The 22,818-nt window shown below is 46.4% G+C and overlaps 1 protein-coding gene across 1 annotated transcript; it reads right to left on the reverse strand.

Annotated features, from left to right (window-relative positions):
- Positions 1–2,044: 2,044 nt before the first annotated feature.
- CHRNA4 (cholinergic receptor nicotinic alpha 4 subunit) lies at positions 2,045–22,731 on the reverse strand. Its single transcript, XM_085079122.1, has 6 exons — positions 22,200–22,731; positions 20,844–20,995; positions 17,292–17,336; positions 17,092–17,201; positions 7,792–9,172; positions 2,045–2,628 (listed from the first exon to the last, which is right to left on the reverse strand). The coding sequence occupies exons 1-6, from the start codon at positions 22,258–22,260 to the stop codon at positions 2,503–2,505; spliced, it is 1,875 nt and encodes a 624-aa protein (XP_084935248.1). The 5' UTR covers positions 22,261–22,731; the 3' UTR covers positions 2,045–2,502.
- Positions 22,732–22,818: the final 87 nt, after the last annotated feature.

The raw sequence follows: 22,818 nt of genomic DNA on the forward strand, positions 1-22,818 counted from the left end.
GACCCTGCAGTGGCACTGACTCTTCAGGGACACCACCACATCCTTAGCACTCCTAATCACACCTGATATTTGTGATGCGCTAATGGAGCTTTTTCCTCTCTCTCCTGCCTGGCAGGGCCATTTTGCTGGGGATTTCATGTCCTGCTCTGTTGCAGTCACAGTGCCACACTCCCCTTGAGATGCTTCCCTTCACGCTGTGTGCACTGGCAGCAACTTTGAGTAGAAAAAGTGAAAATTAGAGATGGGACCTTTGCTGTGAGCCTGTGCCTGTCCCTGCTGAACTTCCCAATATGCCACCTGAAACATTTGGCACTTATTCTGTCCTTAAACCTTTCTCAGTTCTCCTGGTGCCTCTAAACCTTTAATTCCCCTCTGCTCTCAGGGCCAAGCAGCAGCTTTTGCTGTCCAGCCACCCTGGCCTGGCTTTGGCTGTTTCTCCACTGCTGCCCAAGCCTGTGTTTGCTGGGAGATGTGAGCAGAGACTCAAGCTGCTGCTGACTCCATCCCAGCTTGGAAACTGCTGGTGGTTTTATTGCTAAAAATGTGCAGGAACAGCCAAGCCTCCCACCTGCTCCTTTCTAGTGATTCTCGTGTGTTCAGGAGGAGGAGGAGGAGGAGGAGGAGGAGGAGGAGGAGGAGGCAGCTCTGAGCATCCATCCTGGGCATTACACTGACACGATGCCCCTGACCCAGCAATGCCCAGGGTCAGCAATCCTCCACCTTCCTGATCCTTCTGTCAGTGCACTGCAAATGTGAAAAGAGGCTGCAGAGGGCTCAGGCTGCCCCCTGACCCCACCGTGGCTGTGACAGAGTGACAAGCAGCCCTGCTGTGTCACAGCCCTGCACAGACTGCAGCTGTGCTGGTACATTTATGCACTAGACCTTGAAGATGTTCGACTGTTTGTTTTCCTTTCATTGCCATAAGCAAACTCACTGACTGTGAAAAGAGATAAATTAGCATCTCCAAAGGCTGAGTCTCTCTTCATTGTGAAAACAAGCAATGAGGAGCAGCAGCTCAGGCTCCCTCATCCTCCCTCCCTCCCATGCTGTGCCAGCACAGCTCTTCATGGAACTGACCCAAGCCACAGCTACTCTGGTTTTTTTGTCAGCCAAACAGATTTTAAGCACTTGGCTGAGTCTGTGAACACAGAGGTCAATTGTAGTTTTTTAGATGAGGCCTCACAGGCTGATCACTGCATTGATTTTTAACCTGTGCTGTTCGGGCTGAGTGCAGTAACTTGTATGTCAAAGAAGTCTCTAAACCACATTGTTTGGGTTCCAGAATTGTTGCCAGGAGCTTGAACAGCTCTGTGCTGCTCACTGAGCCATATGGCAGCAACAAGCCTCGTGTGCCAGGCTACCACACACCTCACCTGGGCTCACCTCACACACCTCACCTGGGCTCTCACCTGGCTCTGGCTTCTACCAGGACCCTCTGTGCTGCCCTCAGGCAGCTGCCTGCCTCTCCTGATGTGTATTCCCCTAAATTCAGGGCAGGGCAGACTCCCCAGTGCCCAGACTGTCTCAGACTAAAACACAAGAAGTTTCACCTCAACATGAGGAAAAACTGCTTTACAGTGAGGGTGGCAGAGCACAGAGGCTGCCCAGGGAGGTCATGGATTCTCCCTCTCTGGACCCTAAATAACCTGCTGTAGGTGACCCTGGCACATTTCTTTATTACCCTAACATCATCCTGGACTTCTGTTCTGACTTCCCCGTGTCTAGGTGCCTTCCCCACCTACACCAAGGGTTTTACAGCTCAGGGTGACCCTCTGCTATTTTGCAGAAGCCAAAACTTGGACCCAGGAAATTACCTTTGAAAGCACACTAAAGTGTTACCAACATGGTCCCAATCTTAACCCCAAATCCTCCCTCACTTTGCATGATTCTCACTCAGCTCCAATCCCCACAGCTTCTGGAAGGCATTGGCCAAAGTAAAATCTGTACAAAATCTGCATCTAATGATCACTGTGGGTCCCAAGCAATTATTTAAACCCTTTCCAGTCTCTCTGCCTTTACCACAGACCACATCCTGCACAGGTATCCCAAATTTGAGACTTTATTTATAAAATGACTCGTACAGGGGGACACAGTCCTGAAAGACTTCAGTCTGACAGGGCAGAATCACTGGGCAGGGCACAGCAGGACCTCTGAGGGTGACTGGAGCTATTTCCAGGGGTTGGTTTGTGGAGCAGAGCTCCTTCCTGTGCTGCTGTGGGGACAAGCTCGTGTTCTCACACTGCTGAGTAAATGCCAATGAATGCCACCATGCTATGGACAGACTTTGGTAAGAATATTTCCCCTAAATTAGATGGAGGAGATGAAAATGGCTTGGCAAAACGATGAGACCTCAGAAAGGATTCACCAAGAGCTCTGGGGCAGCTCGAGTGCAGACCAATTATTCCAAGGGCTGCCTCCATCCCTCTGTTCTCTCCTTCCAGGTGAGCTAAAATCCAGAGAGTGGGACAGTGGGATAATACTTTCTTCCCTTTGGTGCTATATTTAGATCATTCCTGCCAGCCAAGGTGGGAGAAAGAGCCCAACAGTTCCCAGCAAACACACAATGATGAACATCCAGAGGAAGATCCTGTCGATGACCATTGCAACATATTTCCAGTCTTCCTTCACCTGGAACACCGAGGAGAAAGGCCAATTATTAACATTTAGTTGAGATAAAATCGATGAAAACTATTAGTGATTTGTTCCAAAATAAGATATTTTCATATAATTCCAGAGATAGGAGGGGAAGGTCTCATTTAGCAGTGCTGTAAAATGGGAGAGATTTATTCTGTCAACAACCTGAGAGATTCCCAGACTGCAGGGGTGTGGAAGTGCAATCACAAATCCCTGTGGATGGATCCCCATGGATAATTAGGGTCATCTGCACATTCACTCTCCCATTTTCCACCAGCAACAGCTGTAACTGGGTGTGTAAATGAGGCTGTGATTCAAGCTGGGGAGGGTGGGGGGTAAAAATTATCTCATTTCCCCATGTTCATAAAACCATTTGCTTACTGATTAACAAAGCCAAACTCTTTCTGTGAAGGGATTTACAGCAGGGTGAATAAGCAGAGAAAATGAACTGGCAAATAAAAGCACCTTCACCCTCCTTTCTCCCCATTTTTGCCTTACTGTGGGAGGATTTTCCAGCAATTCCTCTCTGGGGAGGTCTGTCATGAGGCAGAAATTGTAAATGGCTGCTTCATTAGGAAACCACAGACATAAGAAAACCTCTTTTATTACATTGCTGCCATTAATTTCTTTCCCAGGAAGGGGACTGATCAGATGGCAAAGTTCTATTTGATATGACTGCAGCCATTATAATTTCCTACAATTTCCCACTTGGTGATTAATAGACCCGAGGGCTGAAATTTGGCACACTGCCTTGTTCTTTGGGGAAAACATCTCAGCAGGAGCTCTCTCAAAGCTCTCCAGTGGCTGTGAGTGGTGAAAGAAGGGGACAGCTAAGCTGCCAAAAATGCATTTTGGAAAAGGAAGCAATCCAGGTATCAGTGAAGTGCCATTTTCAGCAGAGGTTGTTTCCAGGTACAGTGGTGTTGCTGAGCTCCTTGGCTCAGTGAGCAGCTTTGTGAGCTGGGAAATGAGGCACACACTGCAAACCATATTATATTTTCTCTGGACAAATAATTTTCAATTCCAGGAACACCTGAACGTTGCCACAAGCAGAAGAATTGGTTTAATGTTTTCATGTAATGGATAGATTTATTCCTTTTAAAACCAACATTGACTTAAGCCAGCCTTTACAACTGAATAGACAGAGAAATCAAGCAGGTTCATCCTGCATCTTGTCACCTTCTTGGGGAAAATCATGTTATTTTGTGATTGTACAGCTTTCTGCACAACCATCTGTAACTAGGGTAAGTAAAAAAATACTGAGCCTTGAAACTAAAAGGAATTCTCTCATCCCAAGCTTCTATAATTTATTTGGGTTGTGAACTGCAATTTTTTCAAATTTAGAAGAGCATGTAGTGACAGGATAAGGAGAATGGCTTTATATTGAAATAGAGTATTTTAGATTAGAGATTAGGAAAAAATTCTTTGCTGTGGGGATGCTGAGGCTCTGGCACAGGTTGCCCAGGGAAGATGTGGATGCCCCATCCCTGGAAAGTTCAGGCTGGACAGGGCTCTGCTCATGGCAGATGGAATGAGATGAACTTTAAAGTCCCTTCCAACCCAAACCATTCTGTGATTCTACAATTCTGTGATAAGAGCTCTGGATAACTCCCTTTTGCTGCACCTATCTTCTGACTTATTCATCACCTGCTGAGAGTTGAAGTCTCTGATACTTAAAATTCCTCATGAGAAAGGCATGTAAGCAAGCTCTGGATGATTATTTTTATGGGATTAATGTCTCATGATGTAACCAACGTGTAAAGAAAATCTGCATTTTACCACCTGATGTCCATCTGGAGAGCTGGATTGAGTAAATAACATTCCATTCCGGTAAAATAACTTCCTTTGAATATTTATGCTAGTAAAAATAAGTGCTAGATTGCACAAAAATAAAAAACTTGATGAATTTCTCTCTGAGAAGACAAGAGTGGGAGAAGAAGAACAAGTTACACAGAAATTTGCTCTCTAACGTAATGGTGTATGCAGAAATACTCAGCCCATCTTGAAAATGATGGCTGGGAGTGCATTAGATGTTTGTAAAATCAATATCCAGCTTCAGACCGAGAGCGCAGAGGGTGAAATTGGAAATTATGGGGAGATAATGAAAAAAAGAAAAAAAAGAGAATGAGGGAGAGAAAATGATCAGGATTTTTTGTTTAGTATTCTCCCATCACTGTAACATTTCCCCTCTTCCAGCACCCACGTGGAGTCTGATCCGCAGACGTCTCTCTGACATCCATGCAGCTGCCAACATCTGCCACCCCAACTCCTGACCTCTATTCTGATTAGTTTTTAAGAAGCTCACTCAAAATTATTTTCGGGAAACAATCAGGGGAAGAACCAGCTGACTCTCCCACTCTCAAATTCCCAAAAAGTGAGGGCATCTGCAGCTCTTCCCTGGTCCAGCTCCTTGCTGGTCTGAGCTTCAGGGTTTGAGTGGAGGATTGAGGTGCCTTGGTGACATCTGATCCCCAGGACCAGGAGTCTGCAACCCAGATTAGAGCAGTCCCAGGTGGTTTTATTGTACTTTGTTAAAAATAACCCAGTGAGATTATCCTGCTTCCTCCCCCTCAGCTTGATTCCTTCCCATTTTATTTTTAAGCTGTCTTCAATGTCTTCATATCAGAGTATTCCAAAGATGCACACAGCCATGGACAGAAAGACTTCCCAGATGGTGCTGGTGGTGTCTGCTTATTTTGGGCTGATGTGTGACATGCAACTTGTTTTGCTTTTCAACCTGTAATTAATTTCTAATGGCATTTCCATCATATGCTGGGACAATTCCGCCCTGCGTTTTCCCCAGAGTCCCATTGTGCCTGGATTGTTTGCAGATATCTCATTGTAACAAACAACTGCCTCTTGCATTTCCCATTTTCTCTTCGCTGGAGCACTTAATTAAATGAGCTATTTACTTTTAATTTAGAAGCACTGCCCCCGTGGCAATGGAGCTTTTGGAAAAAAAAAAAAAAGAGACAGGATCTTCAAAAGAAGCTCTGTTCTCCTTCTGGGAAGGTGAATGTCTCTGGAAATATTGCCCACAAGACAGGGAGATGTGTCTCAGCAGCTGCAGCAGAGGTGCCTGCTGATAGATTTATTGAAGACTTCCATGAAGAAATGCCACAATTTGATTTTGAGATGAAAGCAAATTTCTGCGTACCGATTTTTTTTTTCCCAAATAATTTCTCATTTTATTAGATCAGTTCTGCTTCTCACACTACATTTCAGTCCCAGAAGATCATTTTCCTTCTTCTTTTTCATTTCCACCAGGAGAAGAAAATTGCGCTTTCCTACTTGATGTTACAGAGAGAGAAAATAGTGCAGCCCCACACTGGAGTCAGCACTATCCCTCCTCTCTTGAAAACTCAAGCTCTGCCTTCTGTGCCAACCACAGCTGCTGTGAGCAGTGCAGAAAAGTCACCCCCAGTCCCCAAGGGAGCCCTCAAAGCTGCCCACAGCTCATTGCTGCTTGTTTTCCTGGTGCTTTTTCTCGCAGCCTGGGCTGGCAGGAGGTTGGGTCAGAGAGCAAAGGCTCAAAAGTGCTCCTTTTCTTCTGCTTTTGATGTTCAGAGCTGCAAATAGCTTTCTCCTCAGGATAATCACTTCATTTCGAGAGGGAAGAGTAGCAGAAGGTATAAGAAGAAAATTTGAGGCTTCTGAAGATTGCTTTCATTAAAAAAAATTAAAGGGAAGAATCCTAAAATATTAATTGACTCCATTCTTGAGAACACCAACCAGCTCAGCAGGGAGAATCACTCGAAATGGGAAGTACTATTGGTGTAATATTCTTCCATTTGCACCATGGGGAAAGAATTGAGCTAAACTCAACTGACATCCGTGGGTTTACTTGTGATTATTGCCAGGGGGAGAGAGCAGAGTTTAATTCCTGCACTCCTAATGTGCTTCTGAAATGCTTTACCCTGGCAAAGAGTTTTGGGCTGGCAGCTAATGAAGATGGGGATTCACAGACCATCTCTGCTACAGATTTGTTCTGTGACCTTGAATAGGAAGTTTGTGTTTTGGCTGTAACTCCTCAACATAAGGAATAAACAGTTTCCTCCTCAAAGGGATGCTGTGAAGTGAAATCCATTAAAGAACAGAGGCCCTTAACTATGACACCAAAGAATATAGAAAGGGACAGTAGTATTTAAGCTTTTCTTGCTGCTGCTAAGTGCTCAGTGCTGTGAAAAATGCGAATAAAAGACACTTTTAATGCCCAGAAAGTCTTGTATAAATGCACAATGACTTGCACAGATTCTAACTCCTGAGAAACTTAAACTGCAGTCAAAGCTAAAAAGCATCTTTTGCATATGGATCTGCCCAGAAAAAGCTAGATAAGATTTTTCCTTGATAAGATGACTAACTTCAGGATATCTCATGCCTTCTTCCTTCATTATGGCCATAATTACTAGCACACTGTATCCACAGAATTGCAGGAAAGAGCTGTGAAAGGATGTGGCATTTGCTATATGCATCACTATCTCCATTAAAAGAAATCCCTTCAGCCTCTACTCCCTTTCTCTATTTGTAGCCATATTTTCCCCCTCCGAATAAGCAGGAAATTTGTTTTCTCCCCCACCTCACTGCACAGAGCCAACTGCTCCAGTGGAAGTCCACTAATGAGGAACCACATCTCAATATCTGAGCAGAGCTAAACAGACCCTGACAATACTACTGCTAAACAGACCCTGACCCTACTACTGCTTCCCACACCCACAGCCCACCTGGGGAATTGGCTTTCCTGGGCTCTGCAGCCAGAGTCAGTGATTAATAAAAAACAGAGAGTGTGAATTCCCCGTTTGTCAGAGGCTTAAATAAAGAATAAATCTCTGTTCCCATGAGCTGCCTGCGTTTTGGGTTTCTCACAAACCTAACTGCTTCTTTGCTACCTCACAACAACTGAACTCCTATTTTCTGCTGGAGAATCCATTGTTCTAGAGCAGCCCTGAGCATGACCTGGTCGTGCCACCCCCTTGACCCTCATACCAAGACCCCAAGGACATCTCCACCTGTGCCTACAGTGGCCAAAACACACAACAGAGGGCTGGCTGAGCCTGCCTCAGCATGCACACACTCTGCACAGCTCAAGGCTTGCTGTGGCTCCCTTAGCAGGTCGTTTTTGACTTCCTGAAGGAGAGCAGGCTCGGTTGGAATACTCACTGAGAAATCAGCATCCTCTGCCCGCAGGTGGTCTGCGATGTAGTGAACTCCTTCCACTGCCAGCTTCAGGGCAGGCGACATCAGCACGAGGTGTTGCTCTTTGGCCCCGTGGCTCTTGCTCCCCTGGGCTGCTGTGCCAGCTGCCTCTCCCTTTTTGCACTTACACTTGCACTGAGGGGGTTTGTGCTGGGGCTGCTCCCCGTTGAGGTGGCACCGCTGGGATGCTGGAGAGCCGCTGGACTGGCCGTTGGTCTGGGAAGAGTCCTCCTGCAGGTAGCAGTACTGGATGCTCCTGGACCTGCAGCGGAGAGTCCCCTCCTCAGCCTTGTTGGGGCTGTACATCTGCTGGACACTCAGCGACCTGCCTTTCAAGACAGAGGTGGCCTGGGTGTCGCTCAGGAGGTGGCAGGAGGGCTGTGGAGGGGAGCAGGTGACCTGGACGGGCTCTGGGCGCAGCACAGAGTACTGCCCAGAGGGCGACTTGCAGATGGGCTGAGGCTTGGCTGGCTCCTCGAGGTGGGCACAGAAGGAGGAGGTGGGCGATGGCTCGTTGCTCTGGGGGCTGGGCGAGGATGAGGTAGTGAAGTTGGGCTCCACATCAATCTCTGACCAAAGCCTGGGCGCGTTAGTGATTTTGTGCATGGACTCGATGAGCTTCTTGCAGTTGTCCTTCACGGTGGAAGGACGCTTCATGAAGAGGATCCGTGGGACCACGTCGAGGAATACCCTCCTGACCCAGTCAGGCATGGTGTGGGTGCGTGGGGAGCGGTGGTGCACGTTGAGCACGAAGACTGTGATGATGATGGACAAGGTAACGAATATCATGGTGAACAGGAGGTACTCCCCAATCAGAGGGATGACCAAGGAGGTGGACGGGATGATCTCGGTGATGAGCAGCAGGAACACAGTGAGGGACAGCAGCACGGAGATGCACAGGGTTATCTTCTCTCCACACTCGGAGGGCAGGTAGAAGACCAGGACGGTGAGGCAGGAGATCAGCAGGCAGGGGATGATCAGGTTGATGGTGTAGAACAGCGGCAGCCTCCGGATGATGAAGGAATAAGTGATATCAGGGTAGATCTCCGTGCAGCACTCGTATTTCTTGCTGTTGTAATTGCCCACAGCGTTGATGATGACCCACTCCCCGCTCTCCCAGTAGTCCAGCTGGTCCACGTGGCTGTGCATGCTCACCAAGTCTATCTTGGCTTTGTCGTAGGTCCAGGAGCCAAACTTCATGGTGCAGTTTTGCTGGTCGAAGGGGAAGAAGGTGACATCGATGCTGCAGGAGCTTTTATAGATGGCTGGTGGCATCCATTTAATTCTCCCATCGTAGAAGAGGTGAGCCTTGGTCAGGTGGGTGACTGCGAAGTCACCATCAGCACTGGGGACAGATGGAAGATAAAAAAAGCTAAGACTTCTCTAGGGCATGTCAAGTCTGTAAGGAAATAGGGTATTTAGTGCCTGGTTCCCAAAAATACACTCAGGGCACCTGAGAGATGCAAGAGGCACATCATGTGCAAACACTGGATCCATCGACTGTCCAATGGATTTTGAGCTCTGTTGACTTACACAAGCCCTGGAATGCATGCAAATGTCAGCCTTTCCCTGGCATAAGTCAGTTTCTTGGTGTAATTGTACACAGATTTTCCCCAAAGGTGTCCCAAAAGGGCTCTGAAATGGGTTGGTTTGCTTTAGAGAGGTGGGAGGAAGTGCTATCAGGTAGTGTAGCTGTGGGCTCTGAGGAATTATTTGCGACAGCTGCTAAAAATGAAAGAGTGTTGGGTAATCATTCAGTCTTTTACGTGAAAAATAACAGGGACATCCTATTAATAGGAATAATCAACTGTAATCTTTTGATTTCCCAGTCAGGAAGAGAACTGTCTTTTGTGGTGTCTTCTCACAAGGACTCTCATTTGGGGTCTGAGGTGGTATCAGATAAATAGAAAACAGCCCAGCAGTTTGTACTGGAATAGCATGAAAAGATTGTATTTTCCAGGCTTTTGGAGGAAGAAGCTGAGTTACAAACAGCAGCACTGCCAGACAAAGGGGAGGCTGAGCAGGCAAAGAGAGCTTCTGCTAAAAACTTGAGATGAATTATTCAGGCTGATATAGATAGAAAGCTCTCTGCTCTTGCCCAGCCCTTCCAGCTGGAGCCAGCCCAGCCTGAAGCTGCTTTCCCAGCAGTTGGCAAAATCCCTGAGCCCTGCTCTGCTGCTCCAGCACCCAGATGTGCCCCGACAGCAGCCACACTGCCACCAGGGTCACACCTCTCCTCCTCACCAGCAGCAAGATCACCAGCACAGGGAGAATCCAGCAGGGCTCCTCAAGCTGCAGAAGGCAGAGGAACTTTCTAAATTCATTTCCTTAGGAGTCCATCCATTCATTTATAAGCAAAATAAAAAAAAATAAATCATAGTTTCATAGAATCATTGAATGGTTTGGGTTGATAAGGATCTTAAAGACCATCTCATTTCAGCTCCCTGCCATGGATGTTTCTTTTTTTTTTTTTTCCCTTCTGCTATCCCAGGTTGCTCCAAACCCTGTCCAACCTGGCCATGAACACTTCCAGGGATGGGACAGCCACAGCTTCTCTGGGCAGCCTGATCCAGTGGCTCACAATTCACCTCACATATTTCCTCTTGCCCTGTGAAACATTCTAAAAGAGAGACTGGTGTAGCATTGTTCATTGTAGGAAATGCTGGCAGGATCTGTCCCTCTGTGAGCTGCCTTGGCCAAAGCGACTTCTGGCCAGAGATGGAATATGTCCTCAATCCTCAGGATCACAGCCCAGATGTCTTTGAGACAACTTTTTAGGTTGCTTGAATGAATGGAAAAATAAACTCAGAGTTCTTGTGTGGTGGAGAACCAGGTTTTACTAAACTCTTCTTTGTTTCTATACTGTGGCAGATTTTGGGAAAACCAAAGAACACAAAAGGACGCAGTACCTTTTGACCTCTAAACTGGATTTCTTTCTAAAGCTTTAAAATGCTTTTTTTTTTTTAAAAAAAAAAGGGAAGTGGAAACCACATACAAACCTAGATTGTCACAAAGGAATTAAGACAAAATCAGCACTGGGATCTATTCCAAAGCAAACAAACCTGAGCAACGTCACTGTACAATCCACACAGCTTTTTTCTTACCTCTTCTTTCTTAAATCTACTTTACACTCCAGAAAATGTGATTTGGATGAAAACCAACCTTTTTTTTTTTTCTCCTGGGTTTTGCCAGGAGCAAAGTAAAGCCAGATTGAGACATGGAACATGCACAGCAAGTGACAGTCCAGTGCTTGCTGTTCTCAGTGGTTTTCTTTTTAAATCTCAATAGGAATACGGAATCCAATTCAGCATTTAATGATATCTCTAAGGCATGATTAAATCGCTCATTAATGGACCAATATTTATAATTAGATCTTATTAGAGAAAAGGGATTTTACAAGCATCCACTCTGAGTGTTTCCCTTCTCAGGTAGACCAGCGAGTAAGTAGCTGGGTAAACAAAACAGGTGTGATTTTTCCTTTGAAAACTCTTGGAGAAGAACACAAAACCCTTGCTAAAATGTCATCCAGGAATGATGATATTTCATGTAAATGTGTTTCATACCCAGAAATGCCTTGCCTGGCAGTTTTTCTCTGTGACCAGCCACACACCTTTTCTTCAAGTGTAGATGGAACCATTGTGATGCTGCAGACCTTGTGTGTCACTTATTTCTGTAAATTATCTGCTTTTTGGTGAGGAACCGATTTTTTAAATTTTTGATTCCTTGCCTAACAAACCCAACTTCATCCTGGGTCCTCTTTGGCTCAAATATTATTACAATTAGCACTGGCTCCACATCCCAGGCTGGGTTTTGCCTGCAGTGCCATGGCAGGAGTGAAAAGAGCTGCAGAACAGCTCCTTGGATTTAGTCAGCTATTGACTCTGAGGAGCCATAGAACACCCTGGGATGCTCCTGCCTTACCACCCTAGCAGGACTGTGAAGTAATTCCTGACTTTACTGGGTGTGTTTGGACTTCTCATTGCAGTTCAGTGTAGAGAAATTTGTAAGCAGGGTGAATTAGCTATGCTGTTTTCACGGAATAAATCCCAGCCAGCTATATCATGCAAAGGCAGTGTTCCCACTTGTCTCATCCTTCATGCATCCATACATTTTTGCCTCCTTCCCCAAGCTTTCCACCCACACTGGACCTTCAAGCATATGTTTACTGGATTGGAAGCTGTGCCCATGCAGGAGAGCCTGGAGAGATTCTCTCTCCCATCCTGGGTGAGACTTTGATTCCACACTAGAGAGGGAGCAAACAAGGTCAGCTGGCTGTTGAGTGCCTTCCAAAGTCTTTCCCCAGTCTCCTCCAAGGGATGAAGGTGAGAGAACCAACTGCAAACACAGCCTGCAGTCGGGAGATTGGGGAAACCCTGTGTTCTGCTGGAAAATTGGGAAAACCCCACAGCCCTGACTGCACCACGTGGATATTTCCTTAGACAGGAAGGTGGGAGACCTGATGTGGTGGGACAAAGAAAATCTGCAGACTTTCCTCCAGAGCAGCAGCACATTCCCATGTTGCTCAGTGGAGGGCATTCTGTTGTGACAGTTGTCATGAAAAGCCATTTGGGAGAAGGCGGGAGTGCAAGGTAAACACCACAAGAACTGGGGAATTGAGATAGTCAGGCTCTCCTGGTTACTCTGACCTGACAACTTTGAAAATTTGTCAGCAAAAAAGAACTTTCATTTTCATGTCAAGCATAGCAGTGCACTCCAAGAGAGAGGATAGTTACTTTTTTTTTTCCCAAGGAAAAAGCTGCTTTGTGCTGCAGCCCTTGATTTCTCATTTTGAGAATAAAGGTTGCTCTTTTAAGTCTCCAAGTTTATAGGGGTTCAAGGATGGCATTGTTTTACTGACATCCACCAGCCATGTTTCATTAAAAAACTCTGCTGACGGAGAATTTTTATTTTCTTTTGCTACTCTCCATTTTCCTGCAGTTGGGTGATACATCATCTCACAAAATTAAGTGTTTTCAGGATGCATGTAAATGAGGCACACATTTATTTTAATTTCTAATGATGCAATTTAAATCCAAACAGAGCTTTAAAATCCTGGAAATTATCTATATACATGTGTGGATATAGCAGAATGCCCTCGTTTAAAGCATTTTTCATCAAAGAGCAGTAACTAAGAAAAATTGTAGTATTAAGACCCTGTACCCTTTTGGTAGACATTAAAGAGATATTTCTGTAATGGTAATAATGAAATTCTCTCCAAAAGCAAACCAGAAAATATTTAGTTTAACTACTGTTTTGGGCTACCAGATGGTAACTACAAATACACACAACCACTGAACCTCCCAGAAGAATCAGGAAAGCTGAAGGGTGAATTAGTAATTTTTTTAGGGCCTATTAGAAATACAACTGGTGCACAACGATGAGATCTGTCCCAGTGCACACAAAGAAAAAGGTCAAGAATGTTTCCAATATTTTAAAGGTTAGACTGGGGCATCTTTTGGTATTTCTCCTCCGAAGAGCTTTGGGATGAGTCACAAAGGCAGTGTTACTCCATGAAAGTAACTGCTTGCAAACATCACAGCACAGTTCACCAGAACAAGCTGCCACAGTACAGTTCAAAAGAATTCTTTGCTTCTCCATGATTTTCAAAAGCTGCCTGCCAATGATCTTCTAAGCCAGTCCAGTAATGCCTTTGTGTCCATTTTACCAGTGGGTGAATTCCTCAAGATATTTCCTACCTCTGATTACAGAAATTCGTATTTGATTTTCCTTCACATCTGATCCTGTCTCTTTTATTTCTTTTTTTCCTGTAAGTGTGGAGTCTAAGGCAGGGATTACTTTCTGGAACAGTTAACACCAGGAAAAACAGAGAAAAAAATAAGCTTTTGAATTCTCAGCTTCCTCCCAGGTTTTACAATCATCAGGCTGGAGAAGACAAATGCTGTGATATCACCATGACTATCCAGTTGAAATCCAGTCAGTGGAGCTCACATTTCAAGTTCCCTGACCATGCATTAGGCTCAAGGACACAGTCTTGAATTACCCTGGGCAGCCTTTAGCAGCTGGAGCACCTGGATGCAAACCTCTGCTTTCAGGGGTTTCTAAGACCTTATTGCCTTATTAGAGGAAAAATACAATTTTTTTTTATACTTCAAATATACAAAGAAAAACTAAAACATGCTTCCAAGCCATTCATGAATGGAAAAACAAATCAATGCAAAGGATGAGATAATTAATTTAGAAATGATTAGGTGGTGCCTGAAGAGCCTTTACAACCTCAGATAAGGAGCAGTCTGGTTTCTTGGCAAAGAGGAGGCTTTGTCACTTCACTATGAACTCATATTCCTCTGTTATACATATGTTATGCCACATCCAGTAGAAACTATTTGCAGAGCCTTGGAACTTATCTCATCAAGCCTGAAAATTCAACAGCATATTAATTTCCCTGTAGGTTGTTAATTTGGTTTTAGTTTCCTTATGAATGTTGACAACTACATTTACTCTGTAGGCCAAACCAGCTGAGTTTACTGATTTAATTTGGGCCTCTAGAGTGCAGAAATGGAAGGGTTTTTTACAATAATGAGCCAAGATATGAGAGTAACCTCATAACAAAGGGTTAGGCTTCCTTAAAGATCTTAATCTGAAATCAATTTAAATTTTACCATTTCTGCATATAACCCAAGATGAAAACAGAAAGGTTATTTGTATAATCTTTTCCAAAGGATTCCATCCCGAACAGAAATATCTTATTTCTGCCAGAGCATGTGATAAGCAATAATCAGATCACACTAAAAAGCCTGAAGAGTGCAAAAGGTCAGTGTGACCTCCCACTCTCTTCCATCAAGGTTTCCTTGCACATTCATTTGCTCTTAAAAATCCAGAATTAGTTGCAGCTATGTTAAACTCCCTCTAAACTACCCATATATATATGTAAAACATGAGATGGATTCCTCGTTAGCATCCCCACGACTAATCACTGTCATTTCCAGCTGAGATGCCCAGCAGGAGAAGCTGTGGCTGGGAATGCAGTTGGTGAAATGCTGTGCAGAAGAGCCTCACCTTGGTGTCCCATCAGTCTGCAGGGTTTGCCTTGCATTTGCCCTGCAGTCCCTGAAAAATGTGAAACCTGATAAAGACATTGACTGCAGCTCCAGATGTGTTTGGTAGGAGGTTGGGTGGGAGAGAGAAGAACATCTCAGGGTGGAAAACAGTTTGTGTAAGAGCACAGGGAAATATTGATGTAAAGATATATGGAATTGATGGAATCCACTAGTGTCTGGTGCTGAGCCTGCATCCATGTTTAATTCATGGATAAAGTAACCAATTAAAAATGCATGATAGACTCATGACAACCAACAGATGAATGCATGATTATTAATGCTAAGTATGGATCAAGGGAGGGAAGTAGCTTGGGTTTGGGGAGCTGGGGCATGAGATCTCCCTGTGTGAGCAGGTCTCCAGGCAGTCAGATGTGCTGCTGGAGGTCAGAGTGATATGGTGAGCAGGACTGAAGGTCTCACACCCCAGAAGAGGATGAGAAGCACATTCTGCAGTAGCTGCTGTGGCTGGAGATTGGATCCCTGGATCCCTTTAGAGACCCAAGAGACAAGCAGCAGTGATCTACAACAGGGCAGAGGGGCAGAGCAGGTGAGGAGCAGGAGCCAAAGGCTGCCCAGCTCAAGGTCTGGATGTCCATGGACATCTGGGGAATGTCTTCAGCATGAAATCCCCAAATGTCCAGAGCACTAAAAGATACCAATGTCTCCTTCTGGAAGCCTCCCCATCCCTGGAAGTGCTCAAGGCAAGGTCAGGCAGGGCTTTGAGCATCCTGGACTAGTGGAAGGTGTCCCTGCCCACAGCAGGAGGGTGGAATGAGACAATCTTTAGGATCTCCTTCACCACAAACCATTCTGTGAGTAATTTTGTGAGTGATTCTTCATTTCCAGGCCCCTCCTTGCATGGATCATTCTCTTCAGCCGTGGTGAGCCAAGGGAGCAGGAGCTGAGGTGACACATCAGGTTCTTATGTTCCAGTAGCTCCAGCAAAATAATGGGAGGACACTCAAAGGTGGGGATTTGTGCCACACCATTTCCTTTAGCCACCACAACCACCAGAGGCTCCAGAAATAATAAACCTTGCCATTGTCATTAATTAAGCAATGAGAATGACAAGGACATTATTTTTTCCCCCAGTGGAAGCTGTGAACACCTTCCTTGGCTGCCAAGTGAGGCACTTGCAATGCAATATCCATGCTCAGAGTGTGTCCCTGTAGGGCAGGAAGGTCCAAGTGCCTCTGGATGAGTCATTTCCATTGGGCTAATCTCCGAAAGGTGCTCAGGGAGGATGCAGTGATTTCCAAGAGGTTTGCAATCACTCCACACCACTGAGGATCAGAAACGAGCTAATGGGAAAGATAACAGCCTCTGTAGCCTCCAAAAATCACAATCCCCTGGGCAGATCCCTGCTTCAGCCATTTATTTTGGTTTTTAAAACAGAAGCAAAATCATATCAAGCTAGAACCAGGCAACTATTTATTAAAACTGAGCCTGGCTGCTGTTGTGAGGGTTTTCTCTGAGTGTTAGCCACATATAAAGATGTTTTTGTTTGATGCCTGCAGCAAGTGTTTTCTCTGGAGCCTGTGCTGGGGTGGGAGACTGGGATATCTCCAGTCCTGGGAGATTGGAGAGCTGTGGTGGGAGCTCCAGAGAGAAAACAGCATTTCTAAGAATATCAACAGGCTCCAAAGGAAAGAAAGAAAGAAAAAAAACACCTCCTGCTCCCTAGGAAGTGTCCACACAAGAGACAGATTCTAAGCTTCTGGGATGAGAAACAAATACCTATTGAGGAATCACTAGAGAATGGTATTTAGCTGACCTGAAACCTGTGTTTGCAGACGCACAAGCCTGACATGTTCCAGCATATTTTCCTTATTTAAGCTCATCCTCAGTAATTGGCTTTTCCAGTTGATGGTGATAAATTAGGGGAGAGCTCCTGGGTGAAATGAAATTGAAGAGGACTGAAAGCTCAAATCCAGTTTAATTGTGCACCTGACACGTGAAGAGGAAACAATACCTGACATCCCCCAACAAAACTGGCTGCACAGAGGAAGGATCATTAGGAGAGCAAAGCCCTTGTGGTGAATTCCAGTCATGTCATTTAAACCACGTGTGGGACAGATTCTATAGAATCTACATGAAATCCAACCACAAAGACCAAAATAAAGAGGCATAACTGCAGGAAGCATTTTTAACCCCACGAGCAGAGAAATTTTGCAAGGATGGGTTTGCCCTCTGTGCTCACACTCACTTGTTGTAGAGGACAATGTCTGGCCTCCAGATGAGCTCTGAGGGGATTCGGATGGATGTGACATTTTCATACTCCTGGGGGTCCCAGCGCAGCTTGTAGTCGTGCCACTCCTGCCAAAAACGAGGTGGTTACAAAGCTGGGAGAGCTCAGCTGAAAAACTGAAAAGGAACATGGAAAAACACATATTTGGAGGCACCCACCTGCTTCACCCACACATTCGTGGTCATCATTTGGTTTTTCTCGTCCTGAAATGCAAGATCAGATGTTGGTTACAGGAGCAGATGAAGTGGCCCAAAGGACACTCTTAATTTCTGTTAATTGTATTTCATTTATGTAATTACAAATCACCTCTGCAATAAATGTTAAGTTCCATCTTGGAAATAAAAAAGCAGATGTTTCTGTCATTTGACATGGGACAGGGCACAGCTGTCTGATACCACTGAACAGCTGAGCCTGCAACCTAAGCAATCCTGTGAGCAGATGGACTGGAATTTGTTGGGATTTTCCTCAGTGCTGATGGATTCAGCCTGGGATGATGATACCAGGTAGAGGAAAAAACTCCCCAGCCTGCCTTTGACCTGAGCACTGCAGGAAGGGAGTGATGGAAATAAAAACCATTACTCACACATGAGTGATGGATTCCACTGCTGAGCTCCATCTGCAAGGGTGTTCTCCTGTGAAACATTATCCATGGACACACTTCTGGAAACCAGAAGCTCAGCAGCATTTCTCCTACCAAATGCATGAACTGGTGGCACTGTGGATTGTGTTTTCTGAACAAGCCCCAGCTGCTCTGCTGACATGGAACACTTGGGCAGCCTGGTGTATTCCCATCAAAGGGTGGAATTTTCCCCAACTCTAAGTACAAATATTATGGAAAGGTAGGACTGCACACCTGTATTTAAATAATGTCAGGCAGCTATAATGCTGGCAGCTCTGAAGCAGAGTTAATTACTGTTTGCTGTTTGCCTTTTGTGCCCTCTGTGAGTAACTCAGATGAATTACATGGGGCAGAGCCCAGTGCTGGTCTGGCTGAAGTGTCCCACCAGAGCTCAGGGTTTATTTGTGTGGTTCTTTTTTCTCTCTTGCCTCGGTTGGCATCAAACCCAGCTGAGTTGGCAGGGCTCATTTGACAGCAAACTGCTCATCATTAACCTTGCTCTTGTGGCAGCTCAGGATTGATTGTGAACATTAAAACCCAGGAGGTTTGGGGGGAGCTCTGCCTCCTCCTCCCTGAGCCTCCTCATTGCAGTTGTGGCATCAGATGTAAAACCTGATCAGAGATTCTCTCCTCAGGGTTTGGGGATCAGAAGCACACAGAGGAAGGAGGAATTCAAAAAGACTCCAGTGAGAAACAAAGGGAGAGAAAATACCCAGCTGCTTCCTTGGGTGCTGATGGGACATGGGAGATAAAGAATGCCATGACCTGGACCAATCCTTGAGAACCTGCTTCTCCTCCCACTTTGCAATTCAAGCACCTGAAGAAATACACCACAGCCTCTACAGTGGGCACCCCAGTGTGCAGCTGCTGCTCTTTACTGGAATTTTCCTCCTGGGAACCACCCCCAATGAAAGTTCCTTCTTGCCTGTCACCACACCGGAGGCTCTGCCACCCTCCTGACCCGAGTGAAGCTCAGCTCCAGTCCCATGGGATTACCTCAGAAGGGTTAGCAGTGTGCTAATGAGTGAGTTCCTCCTCAGCTGGCTCAGCTGGATGCTCCTCAGGGAGCCACCCTGGAGCACAGCAGTGACTCTGCAGCTATGAGGGTGTTGCACTACCTGTCCCCTCTTCCCCAGGTGAACCCAGCACATGAGGTCCTGCAGACACACAGGTGTAGGAGTCCAAGTGTGTCCCTCAGTGGCTGCTCCTGGACACATTCCTGAACTCTTCCCACTTATTTCTGGGCTCAGGAAACCCTCAGTGCTCCAGGGTGAGGTAAGGACATGCAGGGATGTTGAGTTCCCCATTGATTTCTGCTCCCTTGCCCTCAGCTTTTGTCAGCAGGAGCCAGGCTTTGAATACAGCTCTGATTTCCCTTTCAGACTCCTTGTCGTTGGGAGCTGAGCGTTGAGTCTAGCAACTGCAGTGGGGTTTGCACCAAAACTGTCACTGTCGGGAAGGGGGAGAGGAGCTGAGGAGTGGCAGTGGTGGCAGGAGTGTCACCTGGGGCAGGAGGGTGGCACCTCTCCTCCAGCCATGCCCACAGGTCCCAGCACTGCTCTGCCTGCTGCTTACACTTCTAACCACTGACATGATTTTAAGAAGATTAATCCTTCTTAAGTAAACTGGGAAAGCACAACGAGCAGGTGTATCGATCCTCCCTCTTCCACAATTCAGCAGCTGCATAATGGAAAGTCTCTCTCATGCCTCCACACTCACTAATGTCTCATCTTTAGTCTTATCAATTATTCAGATGAGAACCATACAACTTCAACTTTAGCAACTGCAAACAGCCCTGGATCCCTCAGGCTGACGTAAGAGCGAGGAGGGGAATAGGAGATCATTTCTGTGCTGCAAAGCTGGAAGTTGATGGTTCTGCTAGAGGAGATGAGACTCCCCAGCAACTGGTGGCTTTGATTCCCCTCCTCCTGCACCATCTAAGCTGTTTCCTTTGCATCTCAAAACTCTGATCTCAATATAAAAACAGTGTGGAGCGTCATCTGTTAGGATTGTGTCACACCATTTATGCCTATAAGTTGCATTATTCTTTCCATTGTCATAGAAATCACAGAATGGTTTGTGTTGGAAGAGGCTTTAAAGCTCATCCAGTTCCAATCCCCACTGACACCTTCCACTAGACCAGGCTGATCAAAGCCTCATTCAACCTGGTCCTGAATGATTCCAGGGCTGGGGCATTATCACCCCTTTCACTCTGCCACATGACAGCAGCAAAAAGTGACAGGGAGTCCTCTTTTCTGAAAAATCAGGGGCTTAAAGGTCCATTCCAGCCCAAACTATTCTATGAAAGCCACGCTGATACCTGGTCAGGGAATGTGCAGCTGCACAGACACTGTGCTGGGAAGTGCAAACAGGGACAGGAAGGAGAAAAAACTCAGGAGCAAGGTCTGCACAAGCTCTAAAGCCTGCCAGTGTATCTAACATCTGCAGCCCTGCAGGGACCTCCAACACTTGACCCCAACATACTGTGCCAGAATAATCCCTTAAATACCATTTCAGTGCACATCGGTCTGCGTGCAGAGCACTCTGCTTGGTACAGAGCATGTACAGTTTGCACACGTGTAGCTTCTATTTGAGCAAACATTCAGAAAGAATTTTCTTCTTAATATCTGCCAGATTAGCTAAAAACCATCAGAACTTTCATTTGAAGAAACTTTTTCAGTCAATCTCTCTTCCCAAGGTGTGCAAAGCACTGTCCCAGTTAGCTTGTGTAAATTAGTGTTAATGATCATGGCTCAAATTCTAAATTAGGAATTTGATTTATTCCCTTGCCAGAATTCTCTGGCATTTATGCCAGTGGCTCCACTGCCATGAAGTGATTGGTCCTGTGCGTTTTGACAGGGAATTTGGGATTTTGCCTACAGTAAATGAAGAATAAAGGATCTACTCATGATGAACATGAGTCACCCATTGTTCCACCAGGTCTGTCTGCATGACCACTCTTCTCTGCTGAGGGCAAAATCTTCCCAACCCAACCCTGGATCAGCCAGTCAAACCCACACGCACCAGGAGCCTCTCCCTGAGCCCCAGCCTGGCTAATCATGGCCTCTGGCTGCCCAAAGGCTGCACTCACCACATCGATGAGCTGGGCGATGGACAGGCCAAAGCGGACGAGGACAACGTCCGAGATGTTGGCGACAGGACGTGACCACTTGTTATAACCAGAGAAGAGTTTCTTCAGGAGCCTCTCCTCTGCGTGGGCTCGGGTCTCCACGTGGCCAAAGGCTGTGGGGAAGGAATGGGGGCATGAAACACCTGCAGGTCCAAGGGATGGGATAACTGGAACCTTCTCAGAGGGAAAATCCTGCAAACCCCAGTGATGGGAACTTGGGAACACATGGGTGATGCTGTTTGGGTGATTTGCCTCCTCTCTATCCCAGGCATTGCCAGGTATTCCTCACTCTATTCACCCACTACTGCAGAGCAGGATTGGTCTGAAAAAAGTGGTAGCACCAGTAATAGCATTTAGAAAACACTACATGAGCCATTCTTCCCTGAATCTGGTCTAATTTTTATGGCCACTCCGTGGCAAGTTTCTAGCACTGGAGTCTGCAGGCAGGGAAGAGGGATGCTAGAAGGGCAAGCCAGAAAGGAAAAAGCAGCCTTCTGCTGGGAGGTAAGGATTTTCGATCAGATTTACACAAAAACTGGCATCAAATGCATCAGGAAAAAAAAAAAAAAAGAAAAAGGGAGGCTGAAATTCAGCTCTTTAACCTTCTTGGTGGGTGTTTCACAAAAACAATGGGGGAAGGAAGAGGATAGGGGAGATCACAAGTTGGATAACAAGATCCCGGTTTTGCTCAAGCATAACTTTAAAAGTTGGAGGCTGCAAGGAGCAGCCCTGACCCTGCACGTAGGCTCCAGGAGCTGTCGGAGGTGCCTGGTGGTTATTAAAAATTAAAGCCACGTTCCATCCAGGGGCTGTCGGAGGAGCTGCTCTCCTGTGCCGGCTGTGCCAGACAGAGAGGAGAGGGAGCCGGGGGCTCTCTCCTCATCCCTCGTGGAATATGGCTTCTACTTAGTGTCTAGCTGCCCTGGATTATACAAAGGGAAGCATTAGCTGAGCGCTGGCTGCGCTCTGCCCAGCCGGAGCTGTAGCCCCGAGACACATTAACACACTTTACCCAGGGAAGAAAAGCCCAGGCAAGGAGAAGGATGCTGAGCCCCCGCCTGGATTCTCCCTCCTGTCCCCTTCCCACCGTGGCTTTAACCCTTTCTCCATCACATCAGACAAGGAGCAGAAAATAAAGGCAAAGCGCTGCTCGGCAGAGGCTGCTGTTCAAGGGGGCAGAAATGATGGGGCAGAAGGGTGGAGGAGTCAGGGAAATTCTGTGTTGACAGGGACTGGTCTGCAGTGTGTCTTTGAGAGGGATAAAGGAGAAAAGAACTAAAGAGCAGAGCAGGGGGAGAAAAGCTTTCTCAAACTTACCGGGGAAAATGCTGGCACACAGCAGGAGGAGGAGGTTTCCCTTGGGCACGAGAAATCCCATCGTGGAGCAGAGCTTTAGTGTGCAGAGTCTCCCGCCAGGGCAACTTTTCCGCTCTGAGTCTCTGGATCCTCCAGGTTCATTCCCCCAAACTCCTTCCTCCCTCGCTCCCTCTGGGAAGGGAAAACAGCTGGTGCTTTGTTTTCTTCTCTCTTCTGAGTGATTTCCAGCTCTTCCTCCTCAAGGATGCTCTTTCCCGGGACACTGCTGCTCGGATTCTCACAAGTGATGCGCAGGGGCTGCAGAGAGCTCCTGTGAGGAGATTGGGATGCTCAGCCTCCCTGGGCTCTCCTGCTGCTCCTCTCCCCTTTCCTACGGGGCTGCTGGTTTATTTGCTGCTGCTGCTGCTGCTGCTTTCAGCCTTCCCCCAGCCCTTGGGGCAGCCTTTGCTCGGATGTTGCTGCTGTTGGGCCACCGATGATGCCTCTGGAGCAGAGAGCGAGCACAGTGTGTTTGTATATTTAATGTAGTCAGACCAGCCCACCTCCTGCTTAGGAGGAGGAGGAGGAGAGAATCCCTGCGCTCCAGCAAACAGGCTGCAGGGAGGGAAACTTTTGCAGG

This window comes from Lichenostomus cassidix, chromosome 20 (assembly GCF_008360975.1).
Source record: "Lichenostomus cassidix isolate B80296 chromosome 20, HeHo_3.0, whole genome shotgun sequence".
In the NCBI taxonomy this organism is placed as follows: Eukaryota; Metazoa; Chordata; class Aves; order Passeriformes; family Meliphagidae; genus Lichenostomus; species Lichenostomus cassidix.

Excerpts from the sequence above, each read along its gene's own strand:
- CHRNA4 (XM_085079122.1), bottom strand. The coding sequence starts at position 22,260 with ATGGGATTTCTCGTGCCCAAGGGAAACCTCCTCCTCCTGCTGTGTGCC. Across the intron at positions 20,996-22,199 it reads GTGTGCCAGCATTTTCCCCG|CCTTTGGCCACGTGGAGACC; the intron begins GTAAGTTTGAGA and ends CCTTCCCCACAG. Across the intron at positions 17,337-20,843 it reads TCGCCCAGCTCATCGATGTG|GACGAGAAAAACCAAATGAT; the intron begins GTGAGTGCAGCC and ends CTTGCATTTCAG.